General features: G+C 43.0%; 1 protein-coding gene and 1 pseudogene across 1 annotated transcript; one reads left to right on the top strand and one right to left on the bottom strand.

Moving 5' to 3' along the window:
- The first annotated feature begins 6878 nt into the window (after nucleotides 1-6878).
- Nucleotides 6879-10641, top strand: LOC118557045 (E3 ubiquitin/ISG15 ligase TRIM25-like). The gene is made up of 2 exons (XM_036125935.1): nucleotides 6879-7479; nucleotides 10585-10641. Exons 1-2 carry the CDS (start codon nucleotides 6883-6885, stop codon nucleotides 10639-10641), a joined length of 654 nt encoding a protein of 217 aa, XP_035981828.1. The 5' UTR covers nucleotides 6879-6882.
- A 3510-nt stretch (nucleotides 10642-14151) lies between these two features.
- On the bottom strand, nucleotides 14152-15811 carry LOC118557199 (annotated as a pseudogene).
- Between the last annotated feature and the right edge of the window lie 11276 nt (nucleotides 15812-27087).

Raw genomic sequence — 27087 nt, 5'->3', positions numbered from 1 at the left:
CCTCACAGTACACACCTGTCAGGGCCTGCTCTGCTACTGAAACCTCTGCATGAGCCGGCAAAGGCTAATGAACAGAACCCACGTTGACTAAGCAGGAGGGGCCTTTCCCTCCCGGCAGAGGGAAGTTAAGGTTGAGGTGGGAGGCGGATGCTGCCTGGATGGAGGGAGCTTCCGTCTCCTGGCGCTTACAGTCGCTGCTGGTCTGTTGTGCTCTGAGAAGCTGCAGCAGAAAGTTTCAAGATCAGAAAGGCTGGACACAGCAACCAGAGTAACTATAGGCCCTTTTCCATTAGACATCTACAGCCCTCCTAGCGTTTCCACTTGGGTGATTTCACTTTACTTTTACAGAAAAAAACCCTGCTCTTGGTGTAGGACTTTTTAAAAAGCCCGGGGCTTTGCTCAATGGGCAGGGTTGTGTGCTGCAAGGTAAAACTGTCCGCCACAATGAGGAGTGAGGAACAGTAAGGGGATGACTAGTTTACAAACCTATCGATTTTATACCCGTAATTTATAAGAAAAAGTAGTTGTAAGACGTTTTAGGCGAGAAAGTACACCTCCAAACCTCATTTGTAATAGCACAATTGGCATCCCTGGGTGGGTGTTCGTAAACACAGCTTTTGCTGCACACATAAGAATATCACATGTGACAATTTTATAATTTTGAAGAAAAAAAAAAGGAAACTTTAAAATTTTCTCAGCTAGTGATGATCAACTGTACTTCAAAAAGCATAAATTCAAATGCTTGAATCAAGTTATTAGGTGTAACCAGTAGTCTGATGGTTGATTTAACTGTAAAGCTAATCTTACTGTCTGAACAAAATTTTGTTGCACATCAGAGTCCATATGATTTGACTTGTCCTCGTGCTTGCATAAACCACAATTCCTAAATGAAAATTCCACAGTTATGCATTTTCAAAATTAATTTCCAGTCCAGAGGAGATAGATATCAGAATCAGAATCAGGTTTAATCGCCAAGTAGGTTTGCACTTACAAGGAATTTGACTTGGTGTTGATGGTGCAGACAAAAATAAAACTACAATAAAATTGTATTGAATAAAATGGATATATATACAGAAGCAATAATAAATCCTCTGGTGATGTAGCCCTGATGTTCATGAGCTCTTCTCGGGTGAAAGAGCTCTCGGTAAAAAAAATAAATAAATAAATAAATAAAAAAAAGAGCTCTGGGTATCATTGCAAAAACCAGAGGTAAAAAGTAAAACAAAGCAAAAAACAGCGCACCAACAATACACTGTGGCAGCCGTCCGCTGAGTGAAGATATTTGAGTGAAGATACTCAAATATCTAACCTAAGATCCTCTGCATATTTGTCTAATAACACATTTTAAGATCTTTTTTTTTTTTGCTGTGTAGCACATATTTGATTCCAGATTTAACTCCAAGTTAATCTGAGGCGCCACCCTATTTGTGCAGAGAGGGGAGGTGCTCATGAAGCTAAAATTGCTATCTTCCCATTATAGAAAAGTGAGGAGCATAAGCGTAAAATGCTAGAAAATCCTTAAAAGGTTAAGCATTGCGCAAAAACACTAGTAATTCTTAAAGCAATGTTAAGACTTCACCGCTTCCCGTCCGCGGTGACACACCCTAGGTGGACCCAGCTCTTTTTACCCTTCAGGCGACCCCCACTTAATTATTACCTTGAATGTAGGATGCACAAAACAGACAAGTATGCTTTTACTTATATTTTATCTACTAAAGACAGAGAAACAGTTACACCAGCGCTGATGGGCTCTTGATCGGCAAGAAGCCCCGATTGCTCATCACACAAACATTATATAGGTATCTAGGTACACACCCATACAAGGGCTGTACGCTTCCTAACTGTGTCATCAGTAGAGAAAACTGTGTCACCTCCGGGGTGGTATATGATAGATATGTGCCAATCTTTGGGTCGGTGCTATCTAAGTGTGCCATGCAGTTCTGGGATAAACAGTTGGTTCCACTTGACCTCACTGATATCCTAACAGCAAGGTCCAGCAGGCGATACAGAGCTAGTAATTTCTAAAGGTTTAGCATCTTAACACTGAAAGAATAGTGTTGTTATAAGCCGCATGTTGAACTGTCAAATTGCGCACCTGTTTCTACACAAATATTTCCAAAATGTGTATTAAAACATAAATGCATAGCTAGGCATGCACAGACTGGTTCTTGTGTTGTTTCAAAAGTTTTGTCATAACTTGTGCTTGTTGTTTTGTGTTAGCAAGATGGAGCCACAACTTCTCACATATGAAGCTACACCTGTGATGGACCAAGCAGACATAGTTAGGCAGAAGGTTGCCGTTTCTGACCTCATCAGCGTATCTGCAGATAAGTGGAGTAATTTAAATAGTTTTAACCTTGCTGCATGTCATGAAAAGATTAAGGAACGAATTAATTTAATTGGAAATCCGACTAAAAGGACTCAGATTCAAGAGGTTGTGGGACAGCTTGCATTGTTATATCAGCATAAGCCACAACAAGATTAAAAATAATTCTCAGTTGTACCCAAACTATCAGAGAACCCAGCAGAGAGTGAGTGCTGCCAAACTTTAGCTCTCAAAGCCGTGGTGAGGATGGATGAAGCTGAAGCTGAAACAGACGAGCTCAAAACTGCTGTCAGCGAGGCTGCATCGCACCAGAGAAGTAAGTCCCCCACCCTCCAGACAAAATCCTCACACGATCAACCCCATCATTTTCACTCATTGCATGAGCTAGAATCACACAACAGCTCAGCAGTTTCTAACGCAGCACTTAGAACAGAGTCAGTCTTGCCAAAATTTAGAATAGAGCTTCTAAACTTTGAGTTTACAGAAAGTACTTCCACAGACTTCATGGGGGGTGCCGAAAGTCAGATTGTCCACAGTGGAGCCTTGCACCACCCTGAGTACCAGGTAAATAACTCTGCAGACATAGGTGGTTCATATTGGAGGGATGAGCAGCCATCACACCTGACTCATACCACCACCTGTCCTTACTCTGCGCTGCCCCCAAAGGGCCAGGAATGTCACTCAGGTGGTCCACACATATCTAACCCACCACCACATGTCAGAGTTCACACCTTGAAAAACTCTCACTTAGATCAGGAACATTTTTCCTTTCATCATTAAAGGTTAGTTAAAATGCTGCCATCAGTTCATAAACATAACCAACTTGATTTCCCAGGTAGTCCAGGTCCAGCTCATAATTACTGTATCTGTATTTTCCAACTTGAGTTCCTTTCTTGGGATATAGAACATTTTGACCCAGATAATCAGGATTCAAACATTCATGATTATCTACAGGAAGTCGAATATTGTCTTTTTGACCTTCCCTTCTCATCTAGTGAGGAACTAAAGCTTATCTGGCAAACAACAGCCAGAAATGTTCATGTTTTCACCAAAGCTCTTCTTCCAGAGACAGGCTGCCGCCAAAACCTAAGCAGCCAGATAAAACTCAACCTTATCACAACGCAAAACCAAAAGGTAACATTGGTAAAAGGTGGAGACATTCCCAACAAACGATCACAAAGTAAAAATTTGAAAGTAGCTGCAGAGATGTTCTCACGGAGTTTGTTGCGTGTTTAACAAAATTAAACAGAGAGCTGATCGAATACAAAAGTAACCCCAAAACTGATCGTGCCCCAGCGTATGATAAGGTTGAAAATAATTTCTAACATGGTTTATTCTGTTTTAACCCTTTCTTATTGTTTTGAGACATAGAAAAACGACAGTTAAACAACAGGTTTACGATGGTGTTTAGAAATTTTGGCTTTTAATTTGTTTGTATGTTTATATATTTTAATTAGGGTCAGTCATCTGCCAGGCCTGCCTCAATCCTGCCAGAGAAACCTTCAAACTATAATTAATTCTTTACAGTTGGGATCTGTTCTCTGCCAAACATGCCTCATTCCCTCCCAGGGACAAGATTCTGATGGAGTTGAACTTTGAATGAATTGTCTTCTCATCCACAGAAACCCAGTGAATTTTTGCTCTTCCAGATCATGGCAGATGTACCTTTGGCAAATCTGAAAATGGATAATCAGATCTCCATTATCATATTTGAGTGGGATGTTGTGCCTTAAAGCAATGAGGAAAAAAATCAGACTGAGTTGTAAGCAGAGAAAATTGAGACTTCTACAGGCACCAAGGAATTGCCCTCCTCAGCAGGGTGCAGTTGCCATTAAGCCAGGCTACACCAGACTTGTTCCTCTTTGCCTGTGGACTCTAGAAGAGAGACGCTGGGTAGACAAGCTTCCAAGTGTTGTGATATTACCGCCAGGATCATCCAAATAATTGATCTCAGAATGAATTCTGAACAGTGGAAGGGTCACAAAGGAATTCCACTCTGCCCGTAACACGAGACTCTCAGGGCTTGGACGGCCCTTTCTCCCAGCAGGAGGTCAGCTGTGAGCTCTCCTAACAGATAAGACACAGCACAGACAAAGAGCCCAAACCACTTCAGCACTCTTATACAGACCACCTCTCCAGGACAAGGGAGAGGGCCTGAACCATGGGGCCATATGGCCTCATCTGCTGGAACATCTGAAAGATTGCCTGGGCCAACAACACTTGATCCAGGGTCTGCTAGATTCGACTGCCTGCTTCAGCAGAGGACCTGACTGAATCCGGACAAACAACATGTCCGGGCAAATACAGAGCTAAGTTGCAGTCCTAACTTCACAATCAGATGCAGGAAAAAAATTCCTGCATCTGAAACAGCTCTGTGTATTTTTCCTCAGCCTGTACAGGGAAGTGAACACCAATGGAGCTGAAGGGTGGATGCTGAGGAAAACCCCTGCTCATCGAACTGCAGCCGGTTAAGAGAACGTGCTCACACCAGGCCTCCGACCCAACCACGCCGTTAGCCACATGCTGCTGCAAGGCTAACGCTAGCCTTCCAAGAACCGAGCGCTAGCCCGCTAGCGCTAGCCAACAACTTCCCACCTTCAACGCTTCCCCGTGAATGGCCAAAACTGGACCGAACTGACACGAAACAAAGGACAGAGGTTTGGGCAGCGGGCTGAGGGTGAAGTAAAAGGTTTATTGGGAAATGTTTGTAAACCGTGGTGTTTAGAACAAAAGGGCTAACCGGTAGCTTGCGCTAGCCAAACATCCTATTAGCCTTGCTAACATCCGGTCTCGGACATTTCAAAGAGTTTGTTTTAAAGCATAAAGCGTAACTGTTCTGCCCCGCCATCCTCCGATGGTGTTATAAGCCTTATTCCCGCATCAATATGGTATATTGATGCCGGTTTTCAAGGCAATTTCGGCAACTTTATGTTGTAACCTCTTAGCCACCGAGTTGCCACAGCGACCCCAGACGCCCGGAGGGAGAATCGCATTAACAAACTCGGTCGTAAGGGTTTAAATAATTTTACAGGACAAACCGGTCCTCAGAACATTATTTTAACAAATAATGTTTTGTTCAACTTGGGCTTTGCATTGTGAATGGATTGAAATACATGGCAAATGTTTTAACTCCATTCCATGTTTTTGTTAATCAGATCTGCAGTGAACCAGGATTCACTGAAGTATTCTGATTATGATCAACCACTTTTGTTTTGTCTTTTTGTTTGTTCTGCATGTAAATAGTTCCTTAGCTTAGCTTCTTTTTATCTTCATTTGGCTTGGTAGTTTAGTTAAGTTTCACTAGCCTAGTAGAGAAGATTTCTTAATCGAAATATTGTGTTAATTCAGGTAAACAGCATTACATAGTGATGTTCTCTGGATGTTCATTTTATTTCTGTTATTAAATTCTTGAACTTGAAAAGAAGTTGTCACTCCTTTTATTCTATGTGTGTGCAGGTTTTGCTGTTAAAAGATCGCTAGTGCTCGAATTCATCCCTTTCAACCGTTGTCTTGATATCAGCTTAAGAGCTGATCATCACCAGACAATACTTTACAGGCAGAGAGTTATTTATGAAAGATTAAATAACTTTTAACAGTGTATAATTGCACAACACAAGCATCTGCAGGGTCGGCTAGGCTGGGTAAAGTCTGTTTTCTGTGAAACTAACATCATAATCAAATCAGTGGTAGTCTCTCCAAGCTGTGCAGAAGAAAACTGATATGGAAGCTGAGCTACTATCAAGCAGGAGTGCAGAGATCCCATGCCGAGACCCCCTCTTCACAGGCCTGAGACCCGCATGAAGGTTCTAACAGCCACGTTTTGGCTAGCCACATAGCTGCCTATAGCTGGTCAGACAAACAGCACTCACCCTGCTTGCTTCAACTGCTTTCAACTAGATGGCCAAAGTGAACCGAACTACAACATAGGCATAGACAGGTTTGGCAGAGTTGAAAAGGGAAAGTTAAATGGTTTACTTAATGGATGTTTTTAAAGCTAGTGTGAGCTAACAGGCATAGCTCCCACTAGCATAATGCTATTAGCTTCCGGATACGCAAGCACGGTTCGTTTTAACCTGCTGATGGGTTGTTGTTCAAAGTCTGAAATTATGAAGAGTCTCTCGTGTGATGCTGAAGCAGATAAGATCTTTTCTTTCCTCCTTCGGTTTTCAAGAACACGCTCTCTTTACACAAACTTACATTTTACTATTTTAATGTCTGAAAATAGCTTTTGGAAAACCTCAAATAAAGCAAAACATTTTATTAAAATCCTCAAAATATGGAGCAGAGAACTCTTTAGATTCAGTAAATAGGAGGAGGAGGTCAAAGGTTAGATTTACAGCTCTGCTCCTTATTCTGAAGGCTGTAAAAACTTAATAACCCTCCCTCTTCTTTCTGCTGTCCAACACACCTTGAAGCTGGGTGGAGACAACATCTGCTCAAGCTGCAATTTGATTGGCTGCAGCCTCTCTGCTCTGACATGTCATCAGATCAGAGCTCAAATCTCTTTCTGTTCTCAGGAAGTGAAACGCACACAGTAACTGTGACTGAGAGGAGAAATGGAGCAGAACCAGCTGTACCAAGAAACCTTCTCCTGTTCGATCTGTCTGGATCTACTGAAGGATCCAGTGACTACTTCCTGTGGACACAGCTACTGCATGAAGTGTATTAAAACTCACTGGGATGAAGAGGATCAGAGAGGAATCCACAGCTGCCCTGAGTGCAGGGAGTCCTTCACACCAAGGCCTGCTCTGAGGAAAAACACCATGTTAGCAGCTTTAGTGGAGCAGCTGAAGAAGACTGGACTCCAACCTGCTCCTGCTGATCAATGCTATGCTGGACCTGAAGATGTGGCCTGTGATGTCTGCACTGGAAGAAAACTGAAAGCCATCAAGTCCTGTTTAGCCTGTCTGGTATCTTACTGTGAGAAACACCTTCAGCCTCATTATGATTCAGCTCCATTTAAGAAACACAAGCTGGTGGAGCCCTCCAAGAACCTCCAGGAGAACATCTGCTTTCGTCATGATCAGGTGATGAAGATCTTCTGTCGTACTGATCAGAAGTGTATCTGTAGTCTCTGTTTAATGGATGAACATAAAGGCCATGACATAGTCTCAGCTGCAGCAGAAAGGACGGAGAGGCAGAGAGAGCTCCAGGTGGCAAAGATGAAACGACCTCAGTCTTATTTTAGAAACCCAGACAGATTCACTGATTGTCTTCAGGTTATCAGTAGATAGAGTCTCACTGAATGTTGTTACTGGGAGGTGAAGTGGAGAAGGGAAATTTTTGTAGCAGTCACATACAAGAATATCAGCAGATTAGGAAGTGCAGATGAATGTAGGCTTGGATATAATAGCAAATCTTGGGCATTAGATTGTTTCCAAAACAGATTTGGTCACAACAGCATCTGGACCCCATCTCAGATCCAGTTTCCTCCAGAATAGGAGTGTACCTGGATCACAGAGCAGGTATTCTGTCCTTCTACAGCGTCTCTGAAACCATGACTCTCCTCCACAGAGTCCAGACCACGTTCACTCAGCCGCTACATGCAGGACTTTGGGTTCTTGGTTCTGCTGAGCTTTGTAAATCAAAATATTTATTGCTTATTGTGAGGTTTTGTTAACACTGATTGCATGTATTCAATTTAAAAACTGTATCTTTCTGTACTTTTCAGTTTAATTTAATTCTCATCCAGAGAAGACGGCTCACCCGCTACTACCATCTAATGTAGAACAGATTACTGGATCAATGTGTGCTTCTGTGCTTTTTTGTCTCTCTTGTTGTGTCTCTGCTCTGTCTTCTGTAACCTCCAGTCGGTCGAGGCAGATGACCGTTCATACTGAGCCCGGTTCTGCTGGAGGTTTTCCTTCCCGTTAATGGGGAGTTTTTCTTCCCACTGTTGCTTCATGCTTGCTCGGTATGAGGGATTGCAGCAGAGCCATGTACAATGCAGACAACTCTTCCTGTGGCTCTACACTTCCCCAGGAGTGAATGCTGCTTGTCGGGACTTTGATGCAATCAACTGGTTTCCTTATATAGGACATTTTTGACCAATCTGTATAATCTGACCCAATCTGTATAATATGATTGAACTTGACTTTGTAAAGTGCCTTGAGATTACATGTTTCATGATTTGGCGCTATATAAATAAAATTAAATTGAATTGAAATGAATGATTGAAAAATGGTACTTACAATCTCACATAAGCAAATCCCAAAAACACAGCCACACAAACAGCTGATTTGCAGCAGGAGTAACAAAGATACACATCGTCACTTGCCCAACTATAAAGGCATCTGCCCCACTCATCAATCTGTGGTGCACCCCAATCAGCACCTGGCGAACACAGAGAGGGATTGTGGAACACTGTCTACCAGAATTGCAAAATGGTACAAAGTAAGTTAGTTTATTATTAATACAATTATTATTATTTTATTTACTGAACTGCATAGATTTGATGTGCAAGCTGAATCCAGACGCGTGATTAGGCATGAGTGCAGCTTCGTGGGAACACTACCTTATATTTAATGTTGTTTTTGTTATATTCCTTATAATAAATATTTTTTAAGAAGTAATAGAAGTAATAATAGTACAACAGTTGTAAAGTATAAGTCAACTACTTAAAAAGGACATAACATCGGTAACTAGTTTTTTACAAACCAATGCATCTTGCTTCTTACCGTCAGACAAAGATGTCATAGAAGCATTATCCTTTTCTGCCATTTTAAGGGACTTTAAAACATATAGATAATACATTCATTTGTGTATGACGACTCTGAAAAATACAACATTGGATGAAATGAAAATAACGATCAATATAGACAATCATAGACATGGGTGGGGTCAGGGGATCAATATATTTAACTGAGCAGTGTTGTACATACAAAAAGGCATTTGTACATATGAATTATCCATAAAATACTTACAGGCACAGATGCTGTAGGAAGGTAGAGCAAAAACAAAACAAAACAGTAAGACACTAAAACAAAAATAAGACAGAGGTCAACAAGAGGATAAGTAAAACAAAAACAAAGACTAAAAGATTACTAAAATTAACTAAGTTACACAGCTACAAGATAATATAATCATTGATAATATTGAGAAGTTTCTTAGCCTTGGCATTTTGCATTACTTTAAGGGCGTTAACAAAGCATAGGAACTTGTTGAAAAAAACAACATATGGGAATCAATTTCTTAAAACTTGGACTTGTACTTCTGTTCTGTTTCTCTTGGAGGTCGGTCGTGTTTTTTCTCTCCTCTCCAGCTCTTCACCCACCCTCCCCCCTCTCTTGCTTCTACTGCTGTGTCTTGTCTTTCTGAGACTTTCTTCATATCACTGAACTCTGAAAACCATGGATCTGGTCAGCTGGTCTTGCAATCCTATTGATTAGGTTTTTTGACGGGTATGCAGCGAAAGGGGGACCCGTCCTGTCCCGATTTGACTCATCTCATGGCATACACTCTATATTCGAGGATGGAACATGGTGCGTCTTTTGACGTTGTCAGTCCTGGATGTGGAGACGTATACATGTTTGGATGCATGATACCTGGATTTCTACTTATTGGTTTTGGTGGATTTTTGATGTATCAGCAAATACAACGGATGTCGGTAGCCATTTGGCCTTGATCAGTCTACCGGCTGCTTATGACGCAATCACTAAGTCGATGAACGAATAGCCCCGGATGTTGTAAAAGCTGGATGTGCTGGTATACAGACTGGCTTCGGTGGTTGAACTCAAGGGGAGATGGGATAAAATCTGGATGTGAAACGCAGAAAAGCCAAACTAATTTGGAATATTAAATTTGCCATTTGGAGCCAGCAAAGACTTAAAGCTGACGGGAAAGTCAGGCAGCTTGTCCTTATAACAAATAAAGTATTGGATTATGCCTTCCCTATCTCTACTCCCGGATTGTTATGGCGTAGCTCAGAACTCTTCTCTGCCCCTCCTCCCCTGCTGACATCTGTGGATGCTTACTGAACTGTTGGCCGGCTGATAACATCAAGGACAATGGCCTCTGGAGAGTGTTCACGGAAATATATACACTTTCACCCAAACAGACACACGTAACTGATGCCCTAAACAACATATGAACTTACATGCGACTAGTCTCCAATGTTTACCTTTCTGCTTTTATGTGTCTCGTCTTATTTGTGCTTCTCATGCCAAGGTTTTTGATATCTCAAATGGTATTCTGTATTAGGATAAAGTTTGAAATATGTGTTTTTTCCTCCCCCTATTGTGGCCCCTATCTTTCCACAGAGTAACGGCAGCGCCCTGTGGGCACCAGTAAGTGGTGTCTTTGGTAGCATGGCCTAAGTAAATCCTCTCCCCCTGAAATGTTTGTGACGGTGGTTGTACTGAAACAGTAATTTTCCTGTGGGATTATTAAAGTATTTCTGATTTCTGATTCTGATTGTGTAAAAAAAATTCCCAATTTTTAGAATAACGTTCAACAAGAAGTAGTTTTTAAGCATTGCGTACGTAGATTTTGTACTGTGTCTTGGGGAGAGAATCGTAAGACTGAGTTTTTGTGAGTCTGCAAGGGATAAGAAATATGACTAAACAAGTTTCAGAGGGTTTTTATTTGGAATATAGGATCCCTGGAAATCACAGCCACCAATTAGGATTAATGGGAGATGAGGACAGATGGGAGTGGAGGAGCTGGGGGAAGATAAAAATCCTCTAATCAAGCATAAAATTAAAACAGAAATAGCTTTGGTAACGAGTCTAAATGTTTTGATATAGCTAAAATTACCGTATTTAAGACAGAAATCATTGTATGACAGGATGTGGCCTGTAGTATCAACAAGGTGTAATGAAGACCAGATGCCTTTATCCAATCAATCAATGTAACAGCAGAAGGCGTTTCTGACAGTACTGTTTCTGACAGTAAAATATCTATTATTCCATATTGGAGTATTACGAGGGGTAAAATTTTCAATATAAAAGCACTTGTTGGTGGAAAAGAGAGAATTTGATAGGAAGTCTTTGAATCCTGAAGTCACATTCAATTAAGAACTCAATAACACCTAAACTCCTGAAAACTTCCCTGGGAATATGACACCAGAGGTCATTGGCGCTCAAGAAGGATTTCACCTGTTACTTTCAAGGGTGTCGTTCATAACTTCAAAGTCCATAGTTTGCAGGCCTTCTTTCACATATTTTTTGATTAATAATACTTTTTAATGTGTTTTTCCTCTCCATATATAATCAAAATTCACTTGATCATTTTTAATGGCTGTTTTGAAAAGGCCAATGACTGGGCAGGGTAAATGCATTTTGAAATGTTTTTGTCAAACATTCTACCTAGTAAACTAATATCACGCAATAGCCAAAAGTTAAGTTTAGAATTGCAGTTTTCTATCTTCAAAATATTCTCATTTCCTCTTACAGTATACAGTACTCTATTTCCAAAATATATCACAGTGGATTTGATAGGTATGCAGTACACCTGAGGCACTGAAAAAATACAAATTAAATGTAAAATCTTCAGGACTCCTGTTAAATGCTTCATAAAGATAGTTGTGTAATTAGCTAATCCGGCTAGTGAGTAATGGCATTCCAAGAGCACCTAATGGAGTAATGTTGGAGTTTCTTATTTATAATTAAAGGATTTCTACTGCTAAGAAAAGGGGAGATTGAGCAACCTTGCTTCACCCTGCGTTCAATAGTGAATCGAGCAGATATACCACCTGGTAAAGAGAGAGAACTGTTTAGATCTTTACAAAGAGATTCCATAATAAGTCTGAATTTAGAGCCAAAGCCAAATAGTTTTAAGCAATTTAATAGAAATGGATGTTCAATGGAATCAAAAGCTTTGTAAAAATCAAGATGACTATCATCTTTTATAAAATAGTTGTACTCTAGAAGATCAAATACTAAGCAAATATTGTTGGTAAAAGGATTTATTTTTAATGAAACCTGACTGGGAATCATTGATTATTTTGTGCAAAATTTTCTTCAGTCTGTTGGTTTACACAAGGGTTAGATTTTATGTACTTGGTGCATAGTAAGGTCAAAGATTATCAAGAATTTTGGAATCTTTGCAGGGTTCAGGGATTATTATTCTCACGTCTTGCTTCATAGTTAGAGGAAATGCCAAGTTATTGTTTATTTGATCTTAATAAAAAAGGGTACTTTCAGGTGTTTCCACAAGTGTTTATAAAAATTAGACGTAAGACTATCACAACCAGGAGATTTGGAAGACAAATGTTCGACAGCTATGTCTAGCTCATTAAAATAATATCAGCATCATGCAAATCTGGCAACTCATTATCAGTGCGAGAAATAAGATAATTGATGCTATTAAAAAAGGATGTGGTATTATCATTGGAGTAGAATGAGGAGTAAAGATGGCTGTAGAAGGTAAAAACTCCCTTGGTATTCAAAATAGGATCTGGCAGAAATAAGATGTATTGTTTTTACCATCTTCGATCCATCTAGCACAAGATCTGATATAGGCACTAGGTTCAGAAATTTCTAAAATTAACTGTTTAGTCTGACAAGAGGTGTTAAATCCATAGTTGTTAAAAAAGAATAATGTAATGTTGATTAAGATCTAAATTGTAAATTAACAATGACCTTTATAACTAGATTCAGAAGTCAACATTTTACCTGGTGAATTAAATTTGATACTGTATAAACCCAAAACATCTTTGTTTTGGGTGTGACACCAACTGGGGTGACTGTGGCTTGTTAGGTTGAGTAGTTGTCTGGCAATCAAAAGGTTGTGGAAGTTTGATTCTAGTTTCCCCTTGCCATATGTTGATGTGCCCCTGGGCAAGGCAATTAACCCCAAATTGCCTAGCAAGCTGCATCTCGGTGTATGAATGTGTGTGCGTTAGTGAGAGGGATTCAGTGAATGTGGCTCTAGTGTACACAGCATGACTGGAAAAGCACTATATAAGTTGAGACCATTTAACTGTTGTTCATTTTGTTAAAAAACAAACATTATATACATGTCTAATTACAAGAATTAAAGTTAATGGGAATCTGTACAGCTACAATGAGGATGCAGAATTTAGTGTCCAGTTAGTCAACAATTATTTGATTTCTGTATAAAGCTCCTTGCCTAAGCCACATGACAGGACGCAGGGGATAAGAATAAGAGTACAAGATATGTCTAACATGTTGGTTAGTTTGAAAAAACCCGAATCTGGAATCACTTGGCTGATGGATTTGTTGAAAATATGTGGTGACTTGTTAGGTAGCCTCCTTAATTTTTCCTTAGTTTTTAATTTTAATCATGTGCCTGATCTGAAAATGCAAATTCAACAAGGATTCTGACTTTATAAAATTTGTAGTGGTAAGACAAAATATTTATCAGAGCTTTATGCCAAAAACATTTTCCTTTTAACACATACATAAAACACAATTTAACACATGCATAACATACTATTTAGACAGATTGGCTTCTAAACTCAAACATAGTGCCCACATTATTCTGCTTGCTTTAGTCATCACCTATCCAAACCTTTACAGCTACCTAAATCTAATGGCAGGATATACACAGACAGGACCACAAATACTGGGGCCAGGGATACATACCTTATGGTAAAAGGTGACATCCTATCATCATAGGAGGTTTATATCATTAGATATCTCAGCATCTGTATTGTTTCTTGTTTGTAATCTTCCAGTATAACCTCTCTCTCAAAAACAAAGTATATAAAGAAAGAGTCACATCAGGTATCAAGAAAAAACAGTTCTGACAATCTATGACTTGAGTTCTCTGCAGTTTAGACATAAAACAATGATGATCAACGGAAAAAAAATCTACTGGAGATGTAAAAATCTGAAACAGACTCACTGAACCGTCAATGGATATTATTTAAGTTAAAAAAACTCAGCAGAACCTCCAACCCAAACTCCAGCATGTAGCGGCTGAGTGAACGTGGTCTGGACTCTGTGGAGGAGAGTCATGGTTTCAGAGACACTGTAGAAGGACAGAATACCTGCTCTGTGATCCAGGTACACTCCTACTCTGGAGGAAACTGGACCTGAGACGGAGGTCCAAATGCTGTTGTGGCCAAAATTATAACTGTTTTCGTAACAAATTAATGCCCATGATTTGTCATTGTGCCCAAATTCACATTCCTCCCCTATTCCTGCTCTGCTGATATTCTTGTATGCAACTGCTACATAAACTACCCCTCTCCGCTCCACCTCCCAGTAACAACGTCCAGTCAGACTGTCTCTACTCAGAACCTGAAGACAATCAGTGAATCTGTCTGGGTGTCTAGAATAAGACTGAGGTTCATTCATCCATGTCACCTTCCTGTTCCCCTCTGATAGTACCAGTTCATTGTTTGCTGTGTTTGGATCCAGTGTGATTTTGTACAAATATCTCAAGAATCCAGCTCTGCTCTTTGGTTCTGGTTCTGACAGTGAAACATCCACCTCAGTGTGTCTCAGTGAGATGTTTGTCCATGCGTCTCTCAGGATGTCCTGTAGTATATCTCTGAGCTCTGACACAGCCGCTGTCACATCCTCAAAGTAGCTCAAAGGACGGATCTTGATGCTGAATGAGTGTGTAGACTCACTGAGTGCTGACAGTGAGGGGTAGTTGTTGAGAAACTGGTTGTGATCCTCTGTGTGTGAGAGCTGCTTCAGCTCAGCGTCTTTCCTCTTCAGCTCAGTGATCTCCTGCTCCAGCTTCTCCTGAAGCTCTTTGACTCGACTCCCTTCGGTTTCCTGCTGGGATCTGATCTGCTCCTTCACCTCAGAGCTTCTTTTCTGGATGAGACTGATCAGCTCATTGAAGATCTTCTCACTGTACTCCACTGTTTTATCAGCAGAGCGGTTGATGGCCTCCAGCTCCTGTTGAAGCAGTTTCACATCTTTTTCTCTGTCCTGGATTCTCTGCTGGATGTTTTCTCGTCTCACCTCCAGCTCTCTCTGCCTCTCCGTCCTTTCTGCTGCAGTTGAGACTGTGTCGTGGCCTTTATGTTCATCTTCAGGGCAGAGATAACAGATACACTTCTGATCAGTACGGCAGAACATCTTCATCACCTCATCATGACGAGAGCAGATGTTCTCCTGGAGGTTCTTGGAGGGCTCCACCAGCTTGTGTTTCTTAAATGGAGCTGAATCATAATGAGGCTGAAGGTGTTTCTCACAGTAAGAGGCCAGACAGGCTAAACAGGACTTGATGGCTTTCAGTTTTCTTCCAGTGCAGACATCACAGGCCACATCTTCAGGTCCAGCATAGCAGTGATCAGCAGGAGCAGCTTGGAGTCCAGTCTTCTTCAGCTGCTCCACTAAAACTGCTAACATGGTGTTTTTCTTCAGAGCGGGCCTCGGTGTGAAGGACTCCCTGCACTCGGGGCAGCTGTGGATTCCTCTCTGATCCTCTTCATCCCAGTGTGCTTTAATACACTTCATGCAGTAGCTGTGTCCACAGGAAGTAGTCACTGGATCCTTCAGTAGATCCAGACAGATCGAACAGGAGAAGGTTTCTTGGTACAGCTGGTTCTGCTCCATTTCTCCTCTCAGTCCCAGTGACTCTGTGTGCGTTTCACTTCCTGAGAACAGAAAGAGGTTTGAGCTCTGACCTGATGACATGACAGAGCAGAGAAGCTGCAGCCAATCAGCTTTCAGCTTCAGCAGATGTTAGCTCCACCCAGCTTCAAGGTATGTTGGAGAGCAAGAAGAAGAGGGAGGGTTATCAATTTCAATTACTTCCTTTTGAAAAAGGTGCAGAGCTGCAAATTTAACCTGTTATCTCCTTGTTACAAGAAACTGTTTGTTAAATATTAACACATTAAAAAATATTTTAAAACTTTTTAGATATGTTTTGGTTTTGTTGAGGTTTTCCAAGAACATATTTTCATACTTTAAAATAATAAAATGTAAGTATATGTAAGAAGAGTGCATTTCAGATCACTGAAGGAGAAATTAAAAGATCTTATCTGGAGGATGTGAAGGTGGGGTAATCCTGGTGGCAGTTGTCTTGAGGGATTGTGGGAGATGTTTCTTTATCTTTCCATCCTAACCATTCACAAGACCCCACTGTTTTTAAAGCTAAAGAAGTGGAGAGAGGGCTGATAAAAATTTCATTTCTGGAGAAAGTACAGTATGAAGCATAGCCATGCCAAGAGCACTGGGCTCCACAGCTGGGAATCACCGCGATACATCTAGACTGCTGAATGAACTCCTGTTAAGGATTTTGGATTACTTTTATTATCATTTGTTGTAAACCATATTGAACTGCTTTGGAAGTATTGCATAACCTGACTGGGAAACAGGTTTTTCTGCCTTACAGCATGGACTGAAACTTACTTAGCAATTGCACCTTCTGACTGGAATATTTTGGTCCTGTCAGACCGGAATTTACCTCACCTTACTCACACATCTGGTTGTGTCAGATACATCGCCATGTTGTAAAATTCATGACTATTTAACCACACCTGTGCTTGTCAAAGCAATAAAAGGAAGCTGCAGAGGGTGAGACTTTGGAGTTCAGCAGAATTCAGCATTTCTCGTGTGCTGTCCGATTCTTGAACGCTCTCTCCCCTTTGCAAAGTGATGTACCTAATAATGTGTGTTCTGTCTGATCTTTATTGCGAGGTCGGGAGCATTATCCTGACATTCTTGGTGCCGTGACCGGGATACCAACATACCCAACTGCTGAGCGAGGGTCGACGATGCTGTTGCGATATTACCGCCAGGATCATCAAAATAATTGATCTCGAATTGGATTCTGAACAGTGGAAGAGGGTCACAAAGGAATTCCACTCTGCCCGTAACATGAGACCCCCAAGGCTTGGACGGCCCTTTTTCCCAGCAGGAGGTCAGCTGTGACCACTCCTGCTGAGATAAAACCTTTCTCCCACAGACAAAGAACTTCTCTTCTCTTTGTCTCTTCTCCTGACTCCAAGCTGCTGAGACACACATCTCCATACCCTCTGAGGACCAGCACTCAAGGAGAGGGGGGAGCCATGTGACTGAAGGCCTCCGGGAACCATCGATGGGGCCTGGAAGAGGCCGCGATCTGAGTGAGGATGAGCCTTTCTGAAATTCAGTTCCTCCCTGGCATAGGGAGAAACTGCCAGCCGATTCAAAGATAAGTCTCTCACTTCTGCTTAAAACAGATGCCGAAGTGAAGGAATCCGTCTATGCCAGCTTTGTTCTGCTTTCTCAGCGCACCACAGACGGAGCTGGTTCCAGGCAACGCAGAGCTGAAAAGCCGGCACAGAAGCAACGTCCCCATGCCGAGGAGAGATCTGCTTAAATTGTGACTGCAACTGGGGTCAGAGTCTGCCTGGAGGACCAGACCTCCAACCCAGACCACGCCGTTAGCCACATGCTGCTGCAAGGCTAACGCTAGCCTGCCAAGAGCCAAGCGCTAGCCGGCTAGCGCTAGTCAACAACTTCCCTCCTTCAACGCTCCTCCCGTGAATGGCCAAAACTGGACAAGACTGACACGAAACAAAGGACAGAGGTTTGGGCAGCGGTCTGAGGGTGAAGTTAAAAAGGTTTATTAGGAAATGTTTGTAAACCGTGGTGTTTAGAACAAAGGGCTAACCGGTAGGTCGCGCTAGCCAAACATGCTATTAGCCTTGCTAACATCCGGTTTCGGACATTTTCAAAAGGAGTTTGTTTAAAGCATAAAGCGTAACTGTTCTGCCCCGCCATCCTCTGATGGTGTTATGAGCCTTATTCCTGCATCAATATGGTATATTAATGCCGGTTTTCAAGATAATTTTGATAGCTATAGATTTTAACCCATTGTTAGCGACGATCGCTGTAGCGACCCCTAGCGGCCGGAGGTAAAATCGCATAAACAAAGGCAAGCGATTCTGAATTAAATGATTTTACAGGACAAAACGGTCCTCAGAATATCATTTCAACAAATAATGTTTTGTTTGACTTAGGCATAGTTCCTTAGCTTAGCTTCTTTTTATCTTCATTTGGCTTGGTAGTTTAGTTAAGTTTCACTAGCCTAGTAGAGAAGATTTCTTAATCGAAATATTGTGTTAATTCAGGTAAACAGCATTACATAGTGATGTTCTCTGGATGTTCATTTTATTTCTGTTATTAAATTCTTGAACTTGAAAAGAAGTTGTCACTCCTTTTATTCTATGTGTGTGCAGGTTTTGCTGTTAAAAGATCGCTAATGCTCGAATTCATCCCTTTCAACCATTGTCCTGATATCAGCTTAAGAGCTGATCATCATCAGACAACACTTGACAGAGAGTTATTTATGAAACATTAAATAACTTTAAACAGTGTATAATTGCACAACAATGCGCTGAAAACCACCGTTGGTCAAAGTCCAACAGGGACCTGACACAAAGTCCTGGGAAGTATATTCTCTGCCAGGCCAGTGTTCTAGGTCAACTCCTTCTGCCAACAACGGATTGACAGGATCCGACCAGACCAAGAAGATCAATAGACCAGTAAGGGAATTTTGTTATACGGGTTGTAGTCCGATTAATACATGAACAGAAGGGAATTTCTTTATTTGGGTTAGAGTCCCATTAATACGAGAACAGTGTAGACAGGGTTAAAGTCCCTATTTAACAAACGCCCATTATATTTAAATGTCGCAGCCTTCCATGTTCCAAAAAGCCAAAATTCCAACATAGGCCGTGGGTGGTAACAGGTGGTTTGATTTGCACGCACTTCTGACTTCATTGATTTGTAGAAATATGGGATTTATTTCTTGAAAAAATATAGACAAAATAATGACTGAAAAATGTCTTACAACTTTGTTGAAAATGAAAAATAATCTCAATTTGCTGTTTGAAGCTCTAAAAGTGATCAAAAAATCATTTACAAAACCTCCCGTCCACACCAGACATTTACCAAACGATAGCTCTGCACCAAGCACCCGGTGTGTTCTTAATTACTCAAATTAATGGGAGAGTCTAACAATTAACAACGTAATCTAAACATTTTCAAATATAAAAATTAATTACAAATTTTGGTTCTAAACTAACTTAAATATATTCCAACTACCCAAAGAATCAGAACCAGAATCAAACATGGAGAAGCAGCATTTAGTTCCTATGCACCAATTCAATTCAATTTTATTTATATAGCGCCAAATCATGAAACATGTCATCTCAAGGCACTTTACAAAGTCAAGTTCAATCATATTATACAGATTGGGTCAGATTATACAGATTGGTCAAAAATGTCCTATATAAGGAAACCAGTTGATTGCATCAAAGTCCCGACAAGCAGCATTCACTCCTGGGGAAGCGTAGAGCCACAGGAAGAGTCATCTGCATTGTACATGGCTTTGCTGCAATCCCTCATACTGAGCAAGCATGAAGCGACAGTGGGAAGAAAAACCACCCATTAACGGGAAGGAAAAACCTCCGGCAGAACCGGGCTCAGTATGAACGGTCATCTGCCTCGACCGACTGGGGTTACAGAAGACAGAACAGAGACACAACAAGAGAAACAAAAAGCACAGAAGCACACATTGATCTAGTAATCTGTTCTACATTAGATGGTAGTAGCGGGTGAGCCGTCTTCTCTGGATGATGTCACAGTTAACAGAACGCCAGACCAGGTGTACCTACTATAAAGAGAAAAGAGAGAGAACAGAAAGTTAAAGCAGAAATGACAACACATAATGCATAATTGAAGAACAGTAGAACTCAATAGAGTGAGAAAATTAGATCCTGATATACTCCAGTAGCCTAAGCCTATAGCAGTAAAACTATAAAGGTAGCTGAGAGTAACATGAGCCACTAGTGTAATGATCAGAGGAAACGGACCCAGAATTCAGCCAGACCAGCAGAGGTTCAGATCAGGTTCTTTATTAACAAAAATCAAAGACTGAGGCAAAAACCAAAAAAGACCTCACAACCAAAAGACGGCACCAAAATAAACAGACTAACGGGGCAGGCAGGACAGGAACCGACAGGAACAGGATGGCTCAGATAACTGGAGACAAGGGGTCAAAAATCCAAAAGTAAACCAATAAACAGAAACTTGCAGGAGGAGACTCACCCATACTCAAACAGACGACCTGGCACTGATGTCTGGTCTCAACTGTTTATATGGAGGTGGAAGCAGGTGAAACCGGTCAGAGATGATTGCAACAGGGGTGGAGTAAGGCAGGTGTGCAGAGTGGGTAATTAGACCAGACATCAGTGCTGAGGCTCAAAACAAGAACAGACAAATCTAAAAAGCTGACAAGACAAGAGGACAGAAACAAACTACACACACACACACACAACTTACAAAGAAACAAAATCACTCTAAAGAAAAAACCTAAAAACAGAAAATAAAGCTTAGACTAAAACAGATGACAAAACCAGATAACCTAACAGTAAATAAAAACCCAGACAGGACAAAAACTCAAAGAGAGCAGAGAACCTAAAGCAGGAGAGTAAAATGACTCAAAAATAAAACCCGAACAGAAACCAGAATATTACAGAGCCCCCCCCTCAAGGGCGGATTCTAGACGCCCTCCAACGTCTACGGGAGTCCAAAGAAAACAAGAACCTAAGTCAAATCGGGTGGGTGGAGGGGGCTAAAGGCTGGAGGGCTAGAGTCTGAAGAAGAAAATAATATCTAACACAAGACTAAAAACACAAAACAACCCTCTAAGGGCGAATCGAAACTGAAACTGAGTCCTAAAGTGGCCGGATGTCTGGCGGACATCCCGGACGACGGCCCCGGCGGGTCAGGATGTCCGGCGGTCGCCCCGGACGACGGCCCCGGCGGGTCAGGATGTCCGGCGGTCGCCCCGGACGACGGCCCCGGCGGGTCAGGATGTCCGGCGGTCGCCCCGGACGACGGCCCCGGTGGGTCAGGACGTCCGGCGGTCGCCCCGGACGACGGCCCCGGCGGGTCAGGATGTCCGGCGGTCGCCCCGGACGACGGCCCCGGCAGAGTAAAACGACAGGAAACCGGTGGCAGAGCAGGACTCTCAGAACCCGACTCCTGGAAAGAGAGAAAGCAAAGGATGGTGCCAGACTAAAGGCTAGGAAAGGCTCCAGACTACTGGCTAAGGGAGGCGCAGAGCCACAGGCTAGAAGAGGCGCCGGGCTAAGAGCTAAAGAGAACTCTGGGCTAAGGTCTGGAGACGGCGCCGGACTACGGGTTAAGGAGGGAGCCTGACTACAGGCTTCTGGAAAGGGAGCCTGACTACAGGCTTCTGGAAAGGGAGCCTGACTACAGGCTTCTGGAAAGGGAGCCTGACTACAGGCTTCTGGAAAGGGAGCCTGACTACAGGCTTCTGGAAAGGGAGCCTGACTACAGGCTTCTGGAAAGGGAGCCCGACTACAGGCTTCTGGAAAGGGAGCCCGACTACAGGCTTCTGGAAAGGGAGCCCGACTACAGGCTTCTGGAAAGGGAGCCCGACTACAGGCTTCTGGAAAGGGAGCCCGGCTACAGGCTTCTGGAAAGGGAGCCCGGCTACAGGCTTCTGGAAAGGGAGCCTGGCTACAGGCTTCTGGAAAGGGAGCCTGGCTACAGGCTTCTGGAAAGGGAGCCTGGCTACAGGCTTCTGGAAAGGGAGCCTGGCTACAGGCTTCTGGAAAGGGAGCCTGGCTACAGGCGGCTGGAAAAGGAGTCTGGCTACAGGCGGCTGGAAAAGGAGTCTGGCTACAGGCGGCTGGAAAAGGAGTCTGGCTACAGGCGGCTGGAAAAGGAGTCTGGCTACAGGCGGCTGAAGATGAGGCCTGGCTACAGGCGGCTGAAGATGAGGCCTGGCTACAGGCGGCTGAAGATGAGGCCTGGCTACAGGCGGCTGAAGATGAGGCCTGGCTACAGGCGGCTGAAGATGAGGCCTGGCTACAGGCGGCTGAAGATGAGGCCTGGCTACAGGCGGCTGAAGATGAGGCCTGGCTACAGGCGGCTGAAGATGAGGCCTGGCTACAGGCGGCTGAAGATGAGGCCTGGCTACAGGCGGCTGAAGATGAGGCCTGGCTACAGGCGGCTGAAGATGAGGCCTGGCTACAGGCGGCTGAAGATGAGGCCTGGCTACAGGCGGCTGAAGATGAGGCCTGGCTACAGGCGGCTGAAGATGAGGCCTGGCTACAGGCGGCTGAAGATGAGGCCTGGCTACAGGCGGCAGAAGATGAGGCCTGGCTACAGGCGGCAGAAGATGAGGCCTGGCTACAGGCGGCAGAAGATGAGGCCTGGCTACAGGCGGCAGAAGATGAGGCCTGGCTACAGGCGGCAGAAGATGAGCCTGGCTCAGCTGTGGATGACAGTGCTTTAAAGCTGCGAGAAGCTGGCACTGGAGGCTGAGTCTTTAAACTGCGGGGAGCAGGCACTGGAGGCTGAGTCTTTAAACTGCGGGGAGCAGGCACTGGAGGCTGAGTCTTTAAACTGCGGGGAGCTGGCACTGGAGGCTGAGTCTTTAAACTGCGGGGAGCTGGCACTGGAGGCTGAGTCTTTAAACTGCGGGGAGCTGGCACTGGAGGCTGAGTCTTTAAACTGCGGGGAGCTGGCACTGGAGGCTGAGTCTTTAAACTGCGGGGAGCAGGCACTGGAGGCTGAGTCTTTAAACTGCGGGGAGCAGGCACTGGAGGCTCTGCTTTGGAGCTGTGGGGAGCCGACACTGGAGTTGAGATTGAGGGCTGGTCCTCCCGGACCCCCTCTCGGGGCTTGAGCGGAGGCGGGTCCTCCCGGACCCCCTCTCGGGGCTTGGGTGGAGCCGAGGCGTCAGCCGGACCCTCGGGAACAGAGTCGGGAGCCGAGGCGTCAGCCGGACCCTCGGGAACAGAGTCGGGAGCCGAGGCGTCAGCCGGACCCTCGGGAACAGAGTTGGGAGCCGAGGCGTCAGCCGGACCCTCGGGAACAGAGTCGGGAGCCGAGGCGTCAGCCGGACCCTCGGGAACAGAGTCGGGAGCCGAGGCGTCAGCCGGACCCTCGGGAACAGGTTTGGGTCGGCTATAGAAATGCCTAAGAGCTGTTCTATAGTGGTCCTCAAGCTCTTCTAATTTAATCTCTAACTCCACTGAATATTGGCAGAGAAGAGCCTCCCTGAGACTTTTGATTATGGGAGCAAACGTCCTTATTTCATTCTCCAGGACCAGATATTCCTCCTCGTCACCAGCTGACGGCGGACCCTCCTGGACCTCCACGTCGCCCGCTGGCGGCGGACCCTCAGGAACAGAGGCGTCAACCAGACCAACTGCTCGACGACGTCTGCGGCGGCGGGACGGCTCCGCGCTCCGCCCTTGGAGGTGGCGTCCTGGACCAAACCCGGAGGGGCAGAGCACCAACCTGGAACCCTCAAATGACGCCGCCTGCACACCAGCTCTGCAGGGGAGAGAGCTCCAGGGTCGCAGCGGGCTCATCTTGGAGGGAAAAAAAAGCAGGGAAAAAGCTACAAAAAAATGTGAACGTGCTGGTCTGGCGATGGATCCTAAATGGGCCAGGTCGTACTGTAATGATCAGAGGAAACGGACCCAGAATTCAGCCAGACCAGCAGAGGTTCAGATCAGGTTCTTTATTAACAAAAATCAAAGACTGAGGCAAAAACCAAAAAAGACCTCACAACCAAAAGACGGCACCAAAATAAACAGACTAACGGGGCAGGCAGGACAGGAACCGACAGGAACAGGATGGCTCAGATAACTGGAGACAAGGGGTCAAAAATCCAAAAGTAAACCAATAAACAGAAACTTGCAGGAGGAGACTCACCCATACTCAAACAGACGACCTGGCACTGATGTCTGGTCTCAACTGTTTATATGGAGGTGGAAGCAGGTGAAACCGGTCAGAGATGATTGCAACAGGGGTGGAGTAAGGCAGGTGTGCAGAGTGGGTAATTAGACCAGACATCAGTGCTGAGGCTCAAAACAAGAACAGACAAATCTAAAAAGCTGACAAGACAAGAGGACAGAAACAAACTACACACACACACACAACTTACAAAGAAACAAAATCACTCTAAAGAAAAAACCTAAAAACAGAAAATAAAGCTTAGACTAAAACAGATGACAAAACCAGATAACCTAACAGTAAATAAAAACCCAGACAGGACAAAAACTCAAAGAGAGCAGAGAACCTAAAGCAGGAGAGTAAAATGACTCAAAAATAAAACCCGAACAGAAACCAGAATATTACAACTAGTTATAATTTTTGTCAAAAAGAAAAGTTTTAAGCCTAGTCTTAAAAGTAGACAGGGTGTCTGCCTCACGGACCAAAACTGGGAGTTGGTTCCACAGGAGAGGAGCCTGATAGCTAAAGGATCTGCCTCCCATTCTACTTTTAGAGACTCTAGGAACCACCAGCAGACCTGCAGTCTGAGAGCGAAGTGCTCTGTTAGGAACATACGGGGTAATCAGAGCTCTGATATATGATGGAGTTTGATTATTAAGGGCTTTATACGTTAGAAGAAGAATTTTAAATTCTATTCTTGATTTAACAGGAAGCCAATGAAGGGAAGCTAAAATTGGAGAAATATGATCCCTCTTGTTGATTTTCATCAGAACTCTTGCTGCAGCATTTTGGATCAGCTGAAGGCTTTGAACTGCATTTTGTGGACTTCCTGATAGTAAAGAATTACAATAGTCCAGCCTTGAAGTAACAAATGCATGGACCAGTTTTTCAGCATCACTCCTGGACAGAATGTTTCTAATTTTGGCGATATTCCGGAGGTGAAAAAAGGAAACTCTGAAAACCTGTTTAATATGGGATTTAAATGACATGTCTTGGTCAAAAATAACACCAAGATTTTTTACTTTATTACCAGAGGCCAGGTTAATGCCACCCAGATTAAGTGATTGGTTAAGAAGTTAATTTTTTGAGGACTCTGGCCCAAAGATTACAACTTCGGTCTTGTCAGAATTTAGATGCAGGAAATTTAAAGTCATCCAGCTTTTGATGTCATCAAGACATGACTGCAGTCGAAGTAATTGATTGGATTCATCAGGATTTATGGATAAATATAGCTGAGTATCATCAGCATAACAGTGGAAATTAATCCCATGCTGTCTGATAATTTTGCCAATCGGAAGCATATATATAGTAAATAGAATTGGTCCAAGGACTGAACCCTGTGGTACTCCACAAGAGACCCTAGAGTTTGAGGAAGATTTATTATTAACATGAACAAATTGGAATCTGTCTGACAGATAAGATTTAAACCAGCCTAATGCTTTTCCCTTAATCCCTACAGTATGCTCAAGTCTTTGTAGGAGAATATTGTGATCAACTGTATCAAACGCAGCACTGAGATCTAACAGGACAAGTATAGACACAAGTCCATTATCTGAGGCCATGAGAATATCATTAGTGATCTTCACCAGAGCTGTTTCAGTGCTATGATGAGCTCTGAAGCCTGACTGAAACTCCTCAAGTAGGTCATTACTTTGTAAATGTTCACAAAGTTGATTAGCAACTACTTTCTCAAGAATTTTACATAAGAAAAGAAGATTAGATATAGGTCTGTAATTTACTAACTCATCTTGATCAAGAGAAGGTTTCTTAAGTAAAGGTTTAATAACAGCTACTTTCAAAACCTGTGGTACATATCCATTTACTAAGGATAGATTAATCATGTCTAAAATAGGACCACTGATCAGAGGGAATACCTCCTTAAACAACTTGGTTGGTATTGGGTCTAACATACAGGTAGAAGGTTTAGATGAAGCTAAAATTTTAGATAGCTCAGAAAGCTCTACTGCTTTTAAACAGTTCAGACACTACGCAGGTTCTAAGGATTCCTCCAATGCTGCCTCACTTACTGAGGACGAGGTAATCATGTTTGGGAGGATGCCAATTATTTTATTTTTAATGGCATCAATTTTATTTATGAAGAATCCCATAAAATCATTACTACTAAGAGCTAAGGGAATGGATGGATCAACAGAGCTGTGGCTCTGGGTAAGTTTGGCAACTGTACTAAAGAGAAATCTAGGATTATTTTTATTCTCTTCAATTAATGATGAAAAATATGCTGCTCTAACTCTGCGGAGGGTCTTGTTATACAACAATAGTCTGTCCCTCCAGATTAAGTAGGATTCCTCTTGGTGTGTAGAGCGCCATTTTCTCTCCAATTTCCTAACATTGTGCTTCAAGGAACGCAGCTCTGAATTAAACCAAGCAGCCAGCTTCCTGTGAATAATCACCTTCTTTTTCAAGGGAGCTACATTGTCTAATGCAGAACGCAATGAGGAAGTCACATTGTTAGCAAAGGTATCGATTTGTGAATGGGAAGAAACAGCAATGCTGCCATCTACAGGGCATTTCTGCAATACTGAGGATATTAAAAAGGGGACAGACTCTTTAAGTTTTGATACAGCATTATCCGATAAAAATCTACTATAATGGAACCCTCTTTTGGGGGTGGAGAACTCAGTTAGATTAAACTCAAATGTTATTAAAAAATGATCAGACAGGACAGGGTTGTGAGAGAATACTGTTAATTCTTCACAATCAATGCCATGTCAGAACAAGGTCTAAAGTATGGAGCCGAGAGTGCGTCGGTTCATGCACATTTTGAGCAAAACCAATTGAATCTAGGATAGTTTTAAAGGCTACACTAAGGTTATCACATTCGGTGTCAACATGGATGTTAAAATCACCCACTATAATAACCTTATCAGTATTTAACACCAAATCAGATAAGAAATCTGACAACTCATCCAAAAACTGAGTGTAAGGGCCTGGTGGACGATACAAAACAACAAACAGAAGAGGTTTTATTGCTTTGCAGTTTGGATGAGGGAAACTGAGGGTTAAATGTTCAAAAGAACTGTAATTATTAGTTGGCCTGGGACTAATTAATAAATCAGACTGAAAGATAGTTGCCACTCCTCCTCCTCTTCCCACAGATCTGGG

This window comes from Fundulus heteroclitus, chromosome 22 (genome assembly GCF_011125445.2).
Source record: "Fundulus heteroclitus isolate FHET01 chromosome 22, MU-UCD_Fhet_4.1, whole genome shotgun sequence".
NCBI lineage: Eukaryota > Metazoa > Chordata > Actinopteri > Cyprinodontiformes > Fundulidae > Fundulus > Fundulus heteroclitus.
Note: the sequence above shows the minus strand (reverse complement) of the source record. Positions and strands in the feature narration are given on the sequence as shown.